At 37.6% G+C, this 18,443-nt stretch overlaps 1 protein-coding gene across 5 annotated transcripts in view; it reads left to right on the top strand.

Annotated features, from left to right (window-relative positions):
- Positions 1–18,443, top strand: part of SGK3 (serum/glucocorticoid regulated kinase family member 3) — a 56,023-nt gene that overhangs the window by 28,310 nt on the left and 9,270 nt on the right. For all 5 annotated transcript variants that reach the window (XM_014256027.2, XM_014256033.2, XM_014256029.2 and 2 more), the window contains 6 exons: positions 906–1,110; positions 5,863–5,946; positions 7,855–7,927; positions 10,746–10,821; positions 16,374–16,461; positions 18,343–18,392. In XM_014256027.2, coding sequence (XP_014111502.2) covers positions 1,033–1,110; positions 5,863–5,946; positions 7,855–7,927; positions 10,746–10,821; positions 16,374–16,461; positions 18,343–18,392 — 449 coding nt within the window. In that variant the 5' untranslated portion in view covers positions 906–1,032. The remainder of the gene's footprint in view (positions 1–905; positions 1,111–5,862; positions 5,947–7,854; positions 7,928–10,745; positions 10,822–16,373; positions 16,462–18,342; positions 18,393–18,443) is intronic.

Here is an 18,443-nt window from a genome sequence, read left to right as displayed (position 1 = left end):
GCAGTTCAGATGGATGTGCTGTGCAGGCCCAAACAGAGGGTTGTAGCTATGCAGCATTAATTTTGGCTGCTCCTAAGCATTGCTGAAGTTCCTGTTATCAGTGGGGTCCAGTGAATAATGTGCTTGTGCTCAGGGCAGGTGTGGAGAATACTGTCCTTCCATGAGTGAAGAGGCACCTGGTTTACACTAAGCTTTCTGCCTTTTTGATGGCTTTATTCTCAGTCTCTTGTGTTGTGCCCTTCTCACATTCTGCAAGGAAACTTAACTTTTCCACTGAAGGGAAGGGGTGACCTTACACCCTGTGTTCTGCCAAACACAAAGCATGCACAGGAAGGGGAAAGAGGGGCAGAAAAGGTAAATATTCAGACAGACACATGATGCTGCCTGTGTCCCTCTCTAAATTCACATGAAAATTCAGTTTTTCTCATGTCATCTTTAATCTCTGATGTGATATTTAAATGAACTCAGCATGTTCTGACAAATCTGAAGTGCCCTCTGGTACAGACTCATAGAGTTGAAAACCTTTGGTATTGAAATAAATTGTTCTGAATGTACAAGTCAGTGGCATTTCTCAGATGTCTGATACCAGGTTGTCATCTTCAATTATTTCTTCATGCCCTTTGTTGCTACAGAGTATTCTCTGCAGTGGGCCCAAATCTGTTTCCAGTATGTCTACACAGCTCAGTGATTTTTTGGATGCACTTGTGTCCTTGGAGAATGTGAGTGATTTCAGTGAAACAACAAAGGACTACAAGCATGAAAGTTTACAAAATAGGCATGATTGTGGTTTTATATGTGCATATTAATGTGCATTTCCTGCCAGCAAAAGTTCTTGTCACACAGGTTTTTAGCACTGTGAGTTAAGAGCTCCTGTACTTAAATTGTCCTTCTATGTTCATTTTAAGATGACATGATGGAGTTCATGTTTTCTCAAGAAAAGCTGCGGATCTTGGATCAGTACCATTGACGATACCTCCTGATTGCAACACCCAAAGCAGGGTCCTGTAACGAATTTGTCACAAGAAACATAAAATGGATCTCAAAGAGAGCTGCCCAAGTGTTAGCATTCCCAGCTCTGATGAACACAGAGAGAAGAAAAAGAGATTTACTGTAAGTATGTAAGAGAGTAAGTGTTGTGGGCAAAGTCATAGGCTGTTGGTGCCTAGCAGTGCTGCTTGCTTTTCTTCTGAGTTTCATATTATTCTCAGTAGTATTATGGGAATCAGTTTCCTTGCTCTTGTGAGTACTGGCCATAGTCCAGTGTGAAAAGTTGTGAGTATTTTACAGTGTTGACCTGTGTTGCTTTCTGCAAAAAGAACTTGCCTTTACAAATTTCTGCTATTTTTACCCCGAAATAGCTGCATTTTCTTGTTTAAAATATTTACATATCCAAGTACAAGGAAAACATTTTGGTACCATTTTGGGCATTGATACATGATTTTTCATGAAGACATTTATTTTGTAAAGGGATAAAGTGTGGATTTGGTTCTTTGTGGGGGTTTGTTTGTTTTAACATCCATTCTTTCACAGATATCCTATTCTACTATTGTAATTTTTTAGTGAAAAATGAGAAAAAAAAATCATCAAATTTTTTCAAAACCTTTTTTCTCTCTTCCTGTTTCTGACTCTAATGCTTATGAGTTTCTTCCTATCCTGTTCCCATTTCCACTTCTTGTCATTTCTCTCTCTCTTCCTTTCTTTGCCTCCCAGTTTGACTTTCTGGTTGTGAAGTCTTCCTATGGTACGGGAAATTCTTTGCATTGGTCATTGAAAAAAAAAAAGGTAGTGTGGTATGGATTTTTGTTTGGCATCTGTATAACCCTAAATGACAAGATCAAAAAACTTCCTTTAGAAGGCTCAAACTATTTCATTGCTCTTGTGCAACTTCCTCTAAGATTTTTTTTTTTCATTGAGTGAGTTAGTCACTCTTCAGATGAGGAATGCAAGCACCCTCATATGGAGTTGCTGTCTGAAGAATACAACAAAGCAGTGGTTTGCTATGAGTTATGTTGTCTCCTTTTCCTCTTCACCTCCCTTCCTTGGAGAAGAACAGTGCTGTTTTATTCTACAAGTGCGTCAAGATGTAGCTTGGGGAAGGAGTGTGCTGGTAAGGGGAATAAACAAAAGAGAACTTTACTAATTCCTTAAACCTCTGCATTCATGTGAAACTCAGGTGAGCGGGCAAACTTTCGTGACAGTCTAAACTTGAGCAGAACAGGTTTGTTTTGTTGCCTCAGTGTTGGCAGTTCTGCAGTTAAAATATGCCAGTGTGGTACACCGAGCGTGTAATAATGTTGTGATTCCCAGGTCATTTTACCTACAGGTGTGTGAGACAACCTGGGCAGTGTAAAGGCACTTTCTTGTATGTGCCCTTTAGAAAGCTGTACGAAACATCAGAAATGGGGGCCTGAGAGAAGAGGGGGGAAAGAATCCAGCCCAGCTTACACTGTGCAGAGGTACACTTCGTCTTGCTGGCTTCTGCTTTCTTTGCCAGGGAGTAATTAGCAGCTTGACAAGAAGTGCTTTCACAACCAAGCTTTCGGATATTATCACATATATTTTAGGATTTGATAACAGAAGCGAGGGTCATACTAAACTTCATGGTAGGAACTGTGAATTCCAGCATGTGTCAGTGCTGTTACTGTGTCCCCTCTTCCGTAGCTGTGTGTAATGACAGGATCCCGTCAGTACTTTGACAGGGAGTGAGAAAGGGATGCAGGGGGGAAACAGTTCTTAACAAATTTGTGGTAGGTATAACTGTCTCCTTGATGGCTACACTGGTGCTATTTCTATAAAGAGCAGTAAGAAGGGTTTTCAGTTGGGCTGAAAAGGAAGGTCAGAGTGATAAAGGCTAGGAGAGATTTCAGGTGACGGTACAGCCTTCACCTTACCATTGCTCGCAGTATGTCTCACTGCTGCTTCTGAGACACTTCTAGAATCTTACTGGTCTGAATAGAAACTGAATTTCAGCTCAAACCTTTTGATGGCTCACTTAATGCTGGCATGGAAACAAGACAAGTATGTACAGCTTAGCTTTCGCTAGCTCTAGTTCTTCCCTTCACATTTACTCTGATAAAGCATTTTTGAAAACAATCATGTCTCTGGGCAGTCGTCATTCTGATAATTAAATGAGCTTTTTAGTTTTTTCTCTGGAAGCAAACTTCTCATTCCTCCTGAGCATTTTCGTGACCTTTTAATGGACATTTGATTTGCTTTTGTTAAATACTGCATATTTTTTATATATTTACTATCAATTTTTTTTTTTTTTCCCAAATAATTACGTGTTTGCGCTTTTTAGGTGTTCTGGCAGGGAACCTCTTTTGCTTTCACTCAATTTGCTTTCAATTCATGGCAACCAGCTTCTATGTAAATCCACACTAGTTTGCTGTCCTGCATTTTCCTGAAGATTCAGCATTCACTTTCTCCATAAAATGAGTAAAGTATTTCCTTGTTTTGGACTATACCTAGCCTATATTAATTGCTTTCTGTCCTTGCTGCATATTAGGTCATTCTTTGGCTTGTTTTGACAAATAGCTTTGTTTTGGGTTTCTCACTTTTATCCCTGTGCTGTTTGATGTCTGAGGCCTAATTTTCTCTTCTGACCTGTTCTCATCTCCCTTTACACACAGATCATATACACGCTTATTAAAAAATCTCTTTCAAGGGTGCTGTTGGTCTGATTAAATCTGAAAACTTTGTCTCAGACCTGTGATGTATAATATTAATCCTCAGCCGCATGGAGATTGGAGTTCTCTTTGGTTTTGTTTTTTTGTTTTTTTATTTGTTGACAAGAAACAGTTTCCTTACTTTGTTAATGATTGCTCTGTCAAAATTGGAAAACAGCCTACCTTTTTATTTTCCTTTGTTTAGTAAAAGTCAAGTGTTTAATCCAGGAGCACGAGCTACCACAAATGGATTTGAAGGCTTTTCATTTCAATGATTTCTTTTGTGAAGAAATCCTACTACATCCAGAAATAGCTAGATCCTGTCCTGTCTGTATCTGGGAGTTTCAGGAATTCTGTTTATTTTTCTTCCTTTATTATTTTTATTAAAGCTTTGTGGTTTTTACCCACATACTATGAGTTATGGATGCATCATATCTATGTTTAAGGTGTTTTCTATGGCCAAATTTGGATTAGGAATAATTAAGACTTAAAAAGGTTATTATCTAACTAAGTCTAGATTCCTCCCCCCCACCTTTCCAGAAATAAGCATTGCACATCTCTCTAATCATTACATAGGTGTAGCTGAGAGTAGTAATACAGCCCAGACATGGAATGGTTTTAGGTTTTACCAGATTCTTTGTAGATATTGTGTGTTTTCTTACCGCTCAATTTGTCTATAACTGTTGCACTTGCAGCTGTTCCTTTGTTGGGGTATGCAAGAGCTTTGTTAGTGGTGTGAATTGAATGACCTCATACAGGTTTTTTTATGCTCTCTTGTGTAAAAAATGTTGATTGTGTCGTTGTTCCACAGCTACTCTGAGAACAAAACTGTTTTAATTTAGCGGTTGCCAAGGAGGTGAATATCATCTCGTATCCTTAGTTATACTTCCCTGTGCACTCTGCTGTCTGTGCATTCTGCCCAGCTACCTTGGCTCTCTGCTCAAGTGTGTTGGCATTGATTTGCAGAGGTGTTTTGTGTTTGAACGTTGCTCGCAGGATTTGGTTGCTGTATGAGAGACCCAGTTCAGGAGGACAATGCTTAAGTTTTGCAGCTGAAGCTTTTGCTGTCTGCAGTGTAGGGAGGCTCTAGAAGGGGAGGGGGTAGGTTTTATGCTAACACTTGTTTAGCAGTATGAAGCAAAGTGGGTTTTCTTAGAATGTCTCATCAGCATTCTGCTGGATGCTTCTATCCAGCTTCCTGTGTTCCCCAGGGCCTGGGACTGAGAACAGCTTATGTGAGCAATTGACACAGTGTGACTGCAGCCCTCAGGCTGAGGAACTGATGGTGGTGGCTGCTACTTCCACTGTGGAGTTAGAGAGAGAGCAGAAAAGAGACTGGGGCATTCGTCCAGTTGTCTGTGTTGGGAATTAGCAGTGCTCTGCGCTCATTTCCTTACTGTGCCCTTCCTTGCCCCTGAAGGAATAGCTGAGCTACTTCTGGAAGTACAAGAAAGTAGAGAAGCGAAGACAGCTTCTCCTGAGAGACAGGAGAAGCCTGCTGGACACACAGCTGCCAACCAGATTTGTGAATCCAGGGACTGACAATCTGTCTAGTTACTGAAGTCCTCTGTGACATGGCATTTGAAAGGCCAGAAGTGTGCAGCAGATTCCAGCTACACTTCCCTTCATCACGGTGCTGTGTATTATGTTATATGGGCTGTATTTCAGCCACAGCAGCATTTTTGACTCCCTGAACAATTTGCCATCAGCCAGGATTCTTCTGTATTCAAGGTGTTCAAATGAACAGTTATCTTTGTACTTTCCATATGTACTTTCTCTTTAGGTTTTGGCGAAGGCAATCTTCAGTACTTTTAAATACTTTTCTTCTTTATTATTAGTCTTTATTATGGATTATAGAGTTGCTAAAAAAATTTCATATTAAATTTTAATAGACTGCTATCTGATGGCCAGGTGTTCTTTTTTGGATATTAACTAATTTATGAAACTCCACTAAATCAATTTTTGTGTTTTTGCTTACCTGGTGTTTAAAAGAACAAGAAAGAGATTCTGGTACTTTACAGAAATTTTTTTAATCATTTCTGTTGATGTCTGTGTGACTTAGCTGTAAGAAGTAGTACATGGTTCGATAAGTGCATTTACACAATAAATTTAGCAAGCTGCCCTTACTTCCACCACAAGATTAAACCTGGGAGGTTTTACTGAGCTTTGTGGGAAATAACACTTCTTCTTCCTACAGGTTTACAAAGTGTTGGTCTCTGTTGGCAGAAATGAGTGGTTTGTCTTTCGACGGTATGCAGAGTTTGATAAACTCTACAATACGGTAAGCAAAAAGCAAGCTATGAAATCATGCCAGAATAGCAGAGTAATGCTTGCAATGTTGTGGTTTGAGTTAATTCTCTCTTGAGGAGTTTGGGTCAACATTTAATAACCATAGGAACCTAATTAAAGAAAATGATGGAGTGGGTTTTTTAAACTTCAGTTTGTTTGAATTTCAGACTCAAAATACATTTCTTTGTCAGGTTTTTAATAGTTCCTTGGGATCGTAGCTTAATGAAACTTCCAGTTTAGTTGTTGTCAAAACATATAAAACGTGCTTTTGTTCATGATAAAAAACCGACAAAACATTTAGATAGATACGTTTCTCCTAAAATAAGTGTTTTTCTTTGAAGTACTGAAAGCAATGAACAAATCCTTGTTTCTTTATAGAAATTTTCTAGTCGTTGATGGAAATTCATATCCGCAGTTTTGTAGCACAAAAAAAAATGTGATCAGTGTTCAAAAAAAAACCAGGCCCTTTGAGCAACTAAGTATGGATTTCTTGGGATTGTTGCTAGAAGTGGGTTTTGCCCTTTTTACATAGTGGGCAAGTGGAGTAAATTTGTTCAGATATGAGTCTGAGTTATATGTGCTGTGTCCATGCATTCCTCCAGTTCTTCATGCTTAGAGACCACAATTTTTGTTTTAACAAAAATGGAAGTAATTCTCCTCTGATTCCCATACTAAAATATTACCAGCTGCTTATTTGTGCCTTCCCTTCCACTGTTTCTCTGGGAAGTAGTCAGGCCTTCTCTCTTCTGCCTCCCTGTGCATGGATTTACGTATAGCAGTGGTCTCCAAACACAGGCTGTGAGCTTGGAAGTATTCTTGGAAATATTTGAGCTGAAATGCCCCTGGATACCGCACACTATGCTTTGCCTGCATCTTGCAGGGATAAACCTGTAAGGGATGTGAAAACAAAAAATCCTTCTTTCAGAGGGAGAGTTGGTGGTCTTGTTCCTTTGCCATGTTCTCTTGCCATTTGGGTTGGCCTTGCTGTGCTGAAGTTTGTTCAGCCCTGGTCTCTTTAACATGGCCAGAGGTGAGGTCCTGGGGAAGCATAACCAGGAGACGTTTAGTCCAGTTTCTCTTCAGTGTAATTCATACAATATATACACCAAAAAGAACTTGTGCTGCTAACTGAAAGAAATACTGGTGTTGCTAAGGGAGGAGGAATTGCCAGCTACTGTATTTGAAAACTACTCTATAAAAGTGTATGAGAGTAAGATTGCTTTTGTGGAGCACTTGAAGGTGAAGTAAATGTCAAAGCATGATTAGTGTCAGGTTTGGGGATTTTTTTTTAATATATAATTTGTTGTTGTTGTATACTATCTTCTGGTCAGTTTGTCAAGTATAATAATAATTGAATTATCAAGTGAAGGATCCTAAAATAAACTGTTCATCTTTTTGCAGTTTTGTCGTAGGGGTAGACCACATGTGATTTCTAAAGCTTTGTAATTTGGACAAAACCCAGATGCCTGTATCCCCAGCCCATCCTAAACCACATGCATACAGCCCTGTGCAAGCAGGCAAGCAAGTAAGAGAAAAAAAAAATCCCAAAAGAGATAGAGGCTTGATGGAGGAAGGAAGAAAAAGGAAAATAAGAACAACACTGAAATTTGTTTTGTTCACCTGGGGCAAATAATTTAGCACTCTAGCTCTAGTAGTCCGTAAGATGAAGATGTGATGGCCTTTGAATTTAAAATGGTATGTCTATTGCAAACAAGCTGAGTACAGATTGTTCTGAGTTTGTTTTTTTCCCCCGTGTGTATAAGAAGAGGAAATGGCACAGTGGAGCAGAATTACTAATAATCAGGTGTTCAAACTCTTCTTCAGAAAACAAACAAAATGCAATTATTTCTAGGTACTTTAATGTCTAAGCACAATCCAATTTTATGTGTTTTGTTTTCAGCTAAAGAAGCAATTTCCCACCATGAACCTGAAGATTCCAGCTAAAAGAATATTTGGAGATAATTTTGATCCTGGTATGTCATCATCTTGTTATTCATTTTGTCAGTTTCTTTATATGAAAATTGATCTATTCCAGCCTACAAGAAGCTATCTTAGATGAGTTTTGCAACGGTCCTCAAAACAGTGACTAAAGCAAAGTTTAGTCATGCTTCAGTCAAGAGCAGGAACTAGTGTGGGTAGGTGTTTTACCTTGTGACAGTGAACAAAGCATTGCTTGGTCGCCCAGTGCCTCTCTTGCACTGAAGGCTATAGCTCCTCCCAGCCCTCCTGTGTTCTGATTCTGATTCTGAACTGTCAGGTGTGATCTCCCTCCTATAAAAGCAAAAGCCAAACCCCAGACTCTTCCTAAGCCTTACGCGTAGTCCATTTTAAACTTTCTTTGTGTGACTTCCCCCACCACCTCCTCTGAGAAATTAAATAACTCAAGGAATTATCTTTGAGGACTTTTGAACTCTCTGTATCTAAATGTGCTTCCTTGTACAGTTTAGGTGAAAATGGACTTCTTCTGTAAGTGGAACAACAACAGGAAGCATGTGCAATGTGAACGTGTTGTGCTCCAGTTACCAGTGATAGGTCCCCGTTTAGCTTGCTCTGTACACAGCAAAATACTAATGAAAGTCACTTGTAAAGTGCCTTGAAGTAACCTGGGTGGCACCACAGGTGAATAACTAAAAAGGCAAATAGGAAGGCCAGGCCATTGCTCTGTGTGTTTGTACTATTCATTCAAGCCATTTTTACTTCAGGCTATTCCTGATGCTTTTTGACTCCTCACAACCTTCCCTGGCTTGCTGATGTGGTCAGACTGTTTGTAGTTTCATCTCCTACACCTGTTTCAGTCATTTAATATTCTCCTTTTCTGAGGAGCAAATGGATCCAAAGCTGTTGAACTCTAAGGTTCTACTCTAGGTTTGGGTTTTTAAAGTTTCGACAAATGAACCTAATTTTTGGCAGTTGCAGTTAATTATCTGGATCCTGATGTGAAATTCCATTTTATTTTTTATTAGAGTAATCAAACACAAGTATTCAAGCTCTGATGTTCTCTTCTGATAAAGATGTAAATGATTGCCAGAAGTTCTACGTGTATTTTGTCTACAGGGATTTCTTGTTTAATTCTGGTTCCTTTTCTCTGACCTTGGGATTTTTAGAGCTGGCTGAAGACCAGAGAATGCCATGCAGTCTGGTTTGCTGTTCAGGCAAATATGCAGGTGGATTTCTTCAAGCCAAATTTAGGAAACTGGAGTTTTAATGGAGGGAAAAAACCTCAACTAAAACTTTATTTAAATTATATATGTAAAACAAAGTCCTCAAACTTGTTTTAAATTTCCGTGAACTACGCTGAAATCATTGAAGCATGAGAAACTAAATAGTTCTCAAGATGTTTCTTGCTGGGAGGCAGGGTGGAGATGGAGCCATGATGCTTATGTAAATAATTCTTTTTCTTAACACTGGTTTATTGAAGCTTTGATGTAATGTTTCTGCTGGCTCCTGAAACAAGTTAACATATTTTACAAATATCGAAAAGGTATTTTATTTCTGTAATCCATCCATGGGTATGCAGCATTGTACTACTGCATTGAAATGCAGCAGAGTGAGATCTTTATATCCCTTTACCCAAATCTACCAAAAATACTGTCATTTAAATCGCCATTTAAATGCTCCAATTTTATTGGTACATAGGTTATTTTAAAATTAATCTTGTTTTAACTTGAAAAAATGGAACAGAAACCAGTCAGAACACAGAACCTGAAAATGTCAGATGTTACAGGTGTTTTATCTTCACGCATGGAGAGTCCTGTAGCTTACAGTGACTGATGACACTGTACATCTGCCACCCTGAAACTGCTGATGTTGTTCGCTCCCTTAACATCATATCTGTATGCAAATGTACTTTTTTGTTAGATGTCAGTAATTTGGGATTATTAAATACCTTAGGGAAGGGTCAGGGATTATATCCCTCGAACAATATGGACATTTTTCTTAATATTTTAAATACAGTTGTTAATTAAAACATAAATTTTAATTTACAATTTTAATAATTGTCAATAATCTGGATATAACAATCATTGGAATGCCTTAAAAGTAAGTGCATGAGTTAAACATTCTTTTTCCATACAAATTATTGTCGATATGAGTAATGAAAGATAAGATTATTCCATTTTACACTTTATGTTAGAACTCGCTTTCTATTCTAAATCCGTTGTGTATCTTTCCATGTTGCTACGGAACAGTTACGTGTCTTAAGCTTTAGATAAGGGAAGGGATTCTGAAGATTACCTTTTTTTTAATGTTGGAGCTGATGTCCAAAATCTAAAGGAAAGCATTTCATTCTGTTATCTTTGATGGCTCTGTCTGGGTGCCTGCTGGCAGGATGAATTGTGCAATTTCCCCCCTGCCATACATATATTTTGGAAATATGCTGCTTGGTGGGACTGTTCATGTAAAAACTTGACTTGCTCAACTGATGTCAGGTTTTGCCTGTGGGTTCTTGGGGTTTTCATTCCTGTGGAATCAGATGCCGAAGGGCTCACCCGTGCAACGAAGATTGCGCAGGTTAGTCTGCTATGGTTAAACACTGTTCTTGAAGCACAAGGTGGCACTTCTAATCCACCTGGCTTTCAAGGTTTTTAAGTAGTGTTGCAGAAAAAACTGAAATTTCTTCTTTCAGCTCAATGTTTCAAGCTTGTAGTTTTCATATGTAGAACCAATCCTGTTCTAAATCAGTCATGGGCCAGTTTCCTTTTAATTGCTGTTTTAAATCCTAAAAAACCTGAATAAGAAAATAAGTCTTTTTCACAAGCTGACTGATGATTCTAATAAATCTATTTTTTTCAGATTTTATTAAACAGAGAAGAGCAGGACTGAATGAATTCATTCAAAATTTAGTTAGACAGCCAGAGCTATGCAACCAGTAAGTAGTTTCATTTCTGTTTTATAAGGGCTGTTGAAAAGACATGAGATGAAAAGATGTATTAAATACAAAATTGAAAATTAGTTATTTAACCATAAAGTGTATTTTACCTGTTCAGAGCTCTTCAGTATAAAAAAAACAAACTTTATATTTTGAAGAAAATTTTTTGAAGAAAAATCTGCAGACTGAAGAGTACAAAAAGTTTTTTTGTTTCCTGAAAACCAACCTACAAATCAATTTGCAGTCAATTAACTGATCTTAATTCCAGGTGTGCAGATTCCACTGTAAACTGTTGCTGTAGGGCAGGTGTTTGTTTTGCCAGTGGCTGTACTGTTTGAGGGCCCAGCTGTCACTTGCTGCTTTGTTGCTGGCAGTCAGTGACTGTCTGCATCCTTTTTTCTAAGAGCAGTTCATGTGTGCTCCAGAATGTGTTTAAAGCACAGTAACCACGTGGCTTAATTAGCTTGGTGAGATGGTTTGGGATAACCAAGCCTAAAGGAAATGATGAATAAAATTGTGCCTAAGGTGTTCCCAGCAGAAGAACTGCAGGAGTGTTCACCTCCACCAGTGGTGAATGGGAGGTGGTTTTAGGATAAAGCTCCAGTTAAATCTGGAGAACAGCACTTTGTGTATGAACTCATTTTGGGGCAAACTGGCACCTTCTTTCAGTTGAAAGCTGTAATCAGTTTCGGCTAAATCCATGCAGTCTTCTATGTTGCTTGAACTGGTAAAATGGTAAAGCTCTATGCTTGGCTTTAGTGTTGAGTAAATGTCTTTAATACATATGCTTTGTTTAATTAGCCTATTTGTACAACCTGTGAAATTGCCCATTTCCCACAGGAAAAAAGTAACAGAATATCACTGCAGTTCACAGCATGCAGTCACATTTTCTTCTTTCACAGCAAATGAACTATTTAATGTCCTGTCAACCTGAAATGTGTTTCCTTTCTAGATAAAAAAAAAAAAAGGAGCATTTTATATATACTTCTTTTGATTAGTGGAAAAAAATGAGTAACAAAGTCCTTATGGAAGGATACCTTTCCACCAGAACAAATACTATGAGGGTACTGTTCTTTGGGAAGTAATAGAAAGCATTTTAATTTAACAAATTACTGAAAACCAATCTGTTTTGTTTCATTGGGAAAGGATACTGGTTTATTTAGGCTAATCTCCTCCTCTGGTTGTCAGTATATCCAATTACCAAATATTTTTGCTTCAAAACATACTATATTTGTTCTCCAAAGGTAAAATAGTGCTTTTTTGTTATAGAAGCACAGAATGGTGTCCTAAAAAAAAAAAAAAAAGCATCAAACCTCAAATCTACCTGCCTCCTTAAATTTTTGTGAGCTTTTCAAATTGTTTTATTCTTGAACGTAACTGTACAAGAATCAGTGTTCTATAGTATGGCACTTAGCTTGCCTGATCCATTAAACTGACTTAAACCAGGGTTAAGACATAGGTCTGATAGTGTTTGGTGCTGATGAAAGTGTGTTCAGTAATAAACTTATTAAACAGAGTTTTACAATAAAAACTACCCCAAAATTTGTCTTGTACTGTTCTCTTCCACCTCACCCTTAAAGAAATAGTGAATTAAGAGGGAGAAAAAGCCTTTAATCCAGAGTTTAGTGCAAAAGCATTTAATTTTATAGTAATTTCTGTATTGTTTCTCTTTCAATCTCTGCAAGGTGACTGTTTTTCTGAAATTGGCATTTACTTTTTTGCAGTGTTGCGTTGCAGCAAATTATATTAATAATTGTGTAATCTATCACCTTTTCTGTGGGCTACTGAATGTTGTTATAGAAGAAATACCAAATCTTTGATCTTGGTGCTTGGGATTTTTCATAAAATCTGATAGAAGCTACTCAGGGGGTATGTGATGACTGAGTCTTCACAGATAGTCCATCCTTGTTTTCTTTGTTTTGCTTTAATGTGCTAATTAAATTTGGTACTAGGTCAAATAACTTAAGTAGTTAGTGATGTACAAGGAAGACTTAGTGGGTTGTGCATTCTCACAGAACCATTAGGAAATCCACCTGCACCTCAGCATCTTTTAAACATTAAAACCAGTATCCTCATATAATATATTTTAAGTCCTGCTTAGGAAAATTGTTTCATTAAAAGCTTAAGGATGATTCAAGGTGTTCTCATTTCTCAGTGGGAAGGCACCTGAACATCTGAAGTGAAAAGCACAAATATCAGATTCAGTGTGCCCAAGATGGTAATATTTACATTCCATCAGTGGACTTTCTTTCTTCGGTCTGGCGCATTTCTTGAATATTGTATCAAAGCCAAACCTTTTTGTTCAATTAAAAAATCCAAGAAGAACCTAAGGTGTATTGGAGTGCTTAGACCACATGACTGTTGATAAGGATTTTTCTGCAGTCACTGTCAGGTGGAATACAGGGTGAGATGACTGGCTTAGTCCATATTGGGAATTAAGTGGACCAGCTTCAACCTGCATTTCCTCAGCAAGCATACTGTGATAGACAGCTTTCTCTCATGGGTAGAATGCAGGTGTTCCAAGAAAAGGTAGGGATAGAGATCTGATGATGTGTCCCCCTTGCTGACTGATGTTAATAGGAGCTGGGAGTTTGTTCCTAGTGAGCACTGTGAGCCTCCCTAAAACACTACACAGCTCCTGAAAGTGGGCTGCTCGCCCCCTCAAATGTAGGCCTTCACTGAAGTATTAATGCCTTTAATTGCTGTCTATCAGAACATGTCCAAAGAAAACCTGTTTGAAAAACAGGTATCATAGAGGATGCATTAAAGATGTAATGCAGTTATTTTTAAATAGTCCAAAGTAGCTCCTTAATGAGAATGAGAACATTTGCATAACTCTTGAAGAACTCAAAGATGACAATACTCTGCAACCTGTGTGGAAATGAGTTATCAGCAGGGTTTGAATGTGTTTCTTAGAAGAAAATCAATCACAATTTTTTTCTGATTTCATGATCTGATTAATATAAAAGTGAATGGGAAACCCCTGAATTGTAGGATCTTGCAGTCCATGCTGGGGAAAGCAAACCTTGCATTATAGTATTGTCCTTTTTCAACATGTTATTGTGCTTTACTGTATTAGGGCTTTTTGAACCTTTGTTTTCTGTAAGAAGTGTATCAGTGGTTTACTTTTTAAGAAAATGTGACGAGGAGAGGGAGGAGCTGGGCACCGTTATTTAAATAAAATGTGTTTTAAATGTTAAGTTACTGTCACTGGCTATTAATTCTAACATTTTGCTTTAAAATCTGTGTGACTTCTTGGGTTTGCTCATGTTTCTGTGTGTCCAACATTTCTTGTGCAGTATGACATTGTTTTTGCAGGAAGACTTATGCAGAATAAGTATTACATAAGCAACTGTATTTAAGCAGAGCTTGACACCCTTTTGTGTATTTCAGAGATAATCCGTAAAACAAATTTATTCTGTCAATCATAAAAATCCAGACAAAACCAACTTTTGCTGGTAGTGTACGTACAATGTATATTGAAGTATCCCTTTTGAAATGGTTTTCTCAATCCTTTTAATTTCATAGGTGAGGTTATTTTAGGAGTCATTTCTATGTATCCTAAATTACATTGATTTAATCCATGTGAGCTAATATAGCATAGAAGTCCTATCAATCTGTGTAGCATTTTGCCTAGCATGCTGCAATCTTGCCTAAGAAATTGGTATACTAAACTTTTTATTTTTAATCAGTAGTTCTTTGCAGTGTTTTTAGAATTGCAAATGTAAACAGTGTGAAATCAACCAGTTGTGGTTCTGGCTATTGTGGATTGTGAACATTATGGAATACCTGCAACTGTACAGCAGCCTTTTCCTGTGAATTGATACTTTTATGTTTTTCCTGCTGTGCATTCAGTCATGAACAAAGTTACTATAGTAACTATTTGAGAGGTATTACAACATGCTCTGTTTAATCAGCCAGTTGTCCAGAATAATTAATGCTGAAAGGTAAGCAAGGTCTGTTTCTGTTGTTCTGTCTAGTGAAAAGCATTAACCTTAACTTTTTATTCTTGATTTTATGATATCAAAACATTCTGAAACTTAAATTGTTGCATCAAGACCCAGTATTACCACAATGTTCAAACCACTGTGATTTTTGTCTTCCTGGCCTCAGGATACAGGACAAGAAGTAGATCAGAATTTGGAGTTTATATGAAATAGGAAGTATTAAACTGAAATGATGGTGGAAAATTATGTGAACAGTCTCGTTGCTGTGCTTTAAACCTGAAAGGTAACTGAAACATGTTTCAAATAGGACATAGGTATACAGAATGTAAGTGATGAAGACTGGGAACCTCATAGCCTAGGATATGAGGTAGGTTCAGTAGCACAGACAGGAAATTACAGGAGCTGGGGAAGTGTCTGAAACAGCTCATCTCTTACTCCTGTTCCTCACTGATCAGAGATGGGGAAGGTGAATGTATTGAAAATAGTGAGTACATCTGTTTCTTACATAAATCTACCCTATTTTATATATTCTAGGGACTAAAAGAGCAGTTGCATAGTAAGATAGTGCTTTTCTTGTACTGAATGACTCATGTGGAGTTTCGTATCAGTGACTGCCCTGAGTCCTTCTCAAACAACTTTGTCTCTCAAATGTAGGTAAGATTTCTTCCTCGGTAAGAAGGTTGCATTTTAGTGAACTGAAGGAGCTTGAAAGATTCAAATAATCTCTTGAAGTGGTTTATACAGGCTACACACAATACCCATTTTTTTAGGAATTAACTTTTCCTTAGTTGTATTACATGATTCTTTACTTGCACTGTGCTGTGGTTCAGAAAGATGTTACATTATTTTGATCTGTTGGACAAGCCTGTCTTCCTGGAAGAAGAAATTAATGTTCTTAGAATTCTCTTACTTCCTCTCAGTCCTTGTTCACCCAGCCCCATCAAGACAGAGCTTGAAAGCTGCTGAATATAAAATACATCTGCTTAGGTACTGTGGGAAGCCTGTCACTAATTCCTGAAGCATTTGTGTCCTGCAGCTGACTGGAAGCATTTCTTAACCCTGTTTTGACAGTGGCCAGTCAGAAAGAATTCTGAATACAAGATCACCATCTTCTGCTTTAAAGCAAATGAGAAGAGGAACGTTACTGCTGTGTATCTCTTGGAACATGTGTCTTTCCTTAGGATACAGATGATGTATTTCATTCCCTATTGCATTGGACAATTCAATTAATTTTAGAAAACAAAAATTTCAACTCTTCAGTTTTTTGGAAGGGTGGCTGCTGGCCAATTAGAACTCATGTTTTCTTCTGAAAATTATCTTTGAATGCGGTTCTGCAGTGTTTCCTTCTGAAGTCTTCACATACATATCTTTTACTAAGGTTTTTGCAAGTGAAAAGGTTTGTGCTGTATAACACACTTGGCAGTTGAATTATGTTGTTTTAAAAGAAAGTATTGCTTGTACACAGTCCTTAATTACCAGAACTTAAATATAAAAGTTTGTTATGAGTAACTCCTCTGTATGCTGCTGTTCAATTCTATGCCCTGTGTTTCTGGCTGAAAATCATGCAGATTATTGGTGTGCTAATAAAGTTAACTGTGTTTCTAGCCCAGATGTAAGAGCATTTCTTCAGATGGACAACCCAAAGCACCAGTCGGATCCATCTGAAGATGAAGATGAAAGGAGCAGTCGGAAGGTAATAAAAGAGAAGTAGAATAGTCTTATAAATTTTAGGTACTTGAGGACAATCTTCTTAGGTATATTATTTACTGAAAACTACTACTAGGTTTTGCAATAAATCCCCTTCCTGTTCTTTTAAACAACTCAGTTCCACTGTGGGCTGTAAGCTGTTTTTCTGTCAGATGTGAACTGCAGGGAGGAGTAAAAGTGATTGCTGGCTTTGTCTTGCTTATTCCCCCCTTGCTATATGGGTTAAAGAAACACGACTTTAGTCATAGCTTTGCTGTCAGAGATTCTGCAGTCTGTTTAAAGGCTCTTGCTAAGAACATCTGGCAAGGAGCAGGGGAGATTGAATGTTTAATTGTCTTTTTGTTTGCCTGTGTGTTCTTCTTTTTTAAAGATGGGGAGAAGCAGAATTCTCTCAGGGGAAAAAATGCAGTCTTTCTAAAAGTCACTTAGGAGCAAGGATGGATTTGATTTCATTCCACATATAACACTGTGTGAGGTCTGAAGTTTCTTTCATCAAAGAAGCCACTATATAGCTGGATGGATTCTGTGATAATTAGTTTACAGCCTCCAGAAGCAGTGCTGTTTGAAAAAAAGGAGTATTTCTAGGAAGGCAGAAGTGCCATATTTAAGCTTCTCTATTCTTCTATGTCTTCTCTGTTATTACTTGGCATAAAGATGTGATATTAATGCTTCTCTTCTTATTCAGCCCCTGTTAAAGATGTAAGAGTTGTTTCAGTTTGTGTCTGATCCATGGGAGATTTAGTGTGTTCTGGAAGATTCATTTCCAAAGTCACTAGTTTAAAATACCAGTTTCCTCCTCCTTTGAAAGGTATTTTAAGCAATGGGGAATGATATAAACTGTCTGTGGAAAATTAATGATGTGTCATACCACAACAAATTCCAGAAGGAGAGCTACTGCATAATGGCCTGGACCCCATATTTTTGGTGGAAAATTCACCTTATGGTTACTGTAATGATGAAGCCAAACAATAAGGAACAAAAAAAAAAAAGCTTTCAATAAAAAAAAGTATTTTTTATAGTAGCTCTTTCAAAGCTGTCCAGTACCACTGGCTCATTTCAGTGAGTAGTGGCATCCTGTGCCGCTGTCAGGCCATTTTCCACTTCAGGAGTACGGGTTTGTGCTGCCTGGCAGCCTGTCCCTAGGTAACTTATATTTGAGTGCAGTTTATTCTTCTCTGATAAATTCCAGAACCACAATGAGAGTACTAATACTGCTTTTCTAAATCAGAAACAAAATGGAGAAAATCACATAAATGACAGTGGTTTCCTCTGCTCCCTGTAATTTACAAATTCTGCCTGGGTGTGTACCAGTAGGATTCATGGAATTCCAGGAATTGAATTATTTAACCTTTAATGTCAGGATAGAAAAGGTTGGTAATGTTTTTCTTGGGATTGGAAGAATGTTCATTTCCATGTTTTTAAAAGCACTGTGTCTTTCATTAATTACTCTTACATAAAGAGGGTTTAGAATTATTGTATTAATAAGAACTTGGAGAATTTGGAATGAAAAGGTAGAAAATATGTTCATGAAGCAAGTACAGAAAGGGTTAAGTTCTGAATGAGGAACAAGTTGTTTATTGAAATAATCTTCAATTTTTATTTCTGATCTTTTCCTCTCTGAATGAACACGGATATTTTATTACCTTCATCCTTGAACAGGATGTGTGTACAAAAAATTTGTGACAAGGTGATGATGGCCGGGTATTTCAGTTCCCAATCTAGATGTTAGATCTCTTTAAAATTCTAGTGTAACAAGTGTAAAAGTATGGATTGAGCAGATTAGTAGAGTATTTTAAAATTAGCATTGGTTGAAAGATAAGAGAGAAGAAAAGGTATTACAAGTAAACCTCTTTGTTTCTCCCAACAGTTAAACTCTACCTCACAGAATATCAACCTGGGACCATCTGGAAATCCTCAGTAGGTTTCAATTAAATTGAATTTTATGTAATCCAATTTAATGTAAATCTA

This window comes from Pseudopodoces humilis, chromosome 1 (assembly GCF_049639895.1).
Source record: "Pseudopodoces humilis isolate 2021_Gansu_Grassland_sample_001 chromosome 1, ASM4963989v1, whole genome shotgun sequence".
In the NCBI taxonomy this organism is placed as follows: Eukaryota; Metazoa; Chordata; class Aves; order Passeriformes; family Paridae; genus Pseudopodoces; species Pseudopodoces humilis.
The sequence above is the reverse complement of the archived record's forward strand: the minus strand, read 5'-3'. Positions and strand labels throughout refer to the sequence as shown.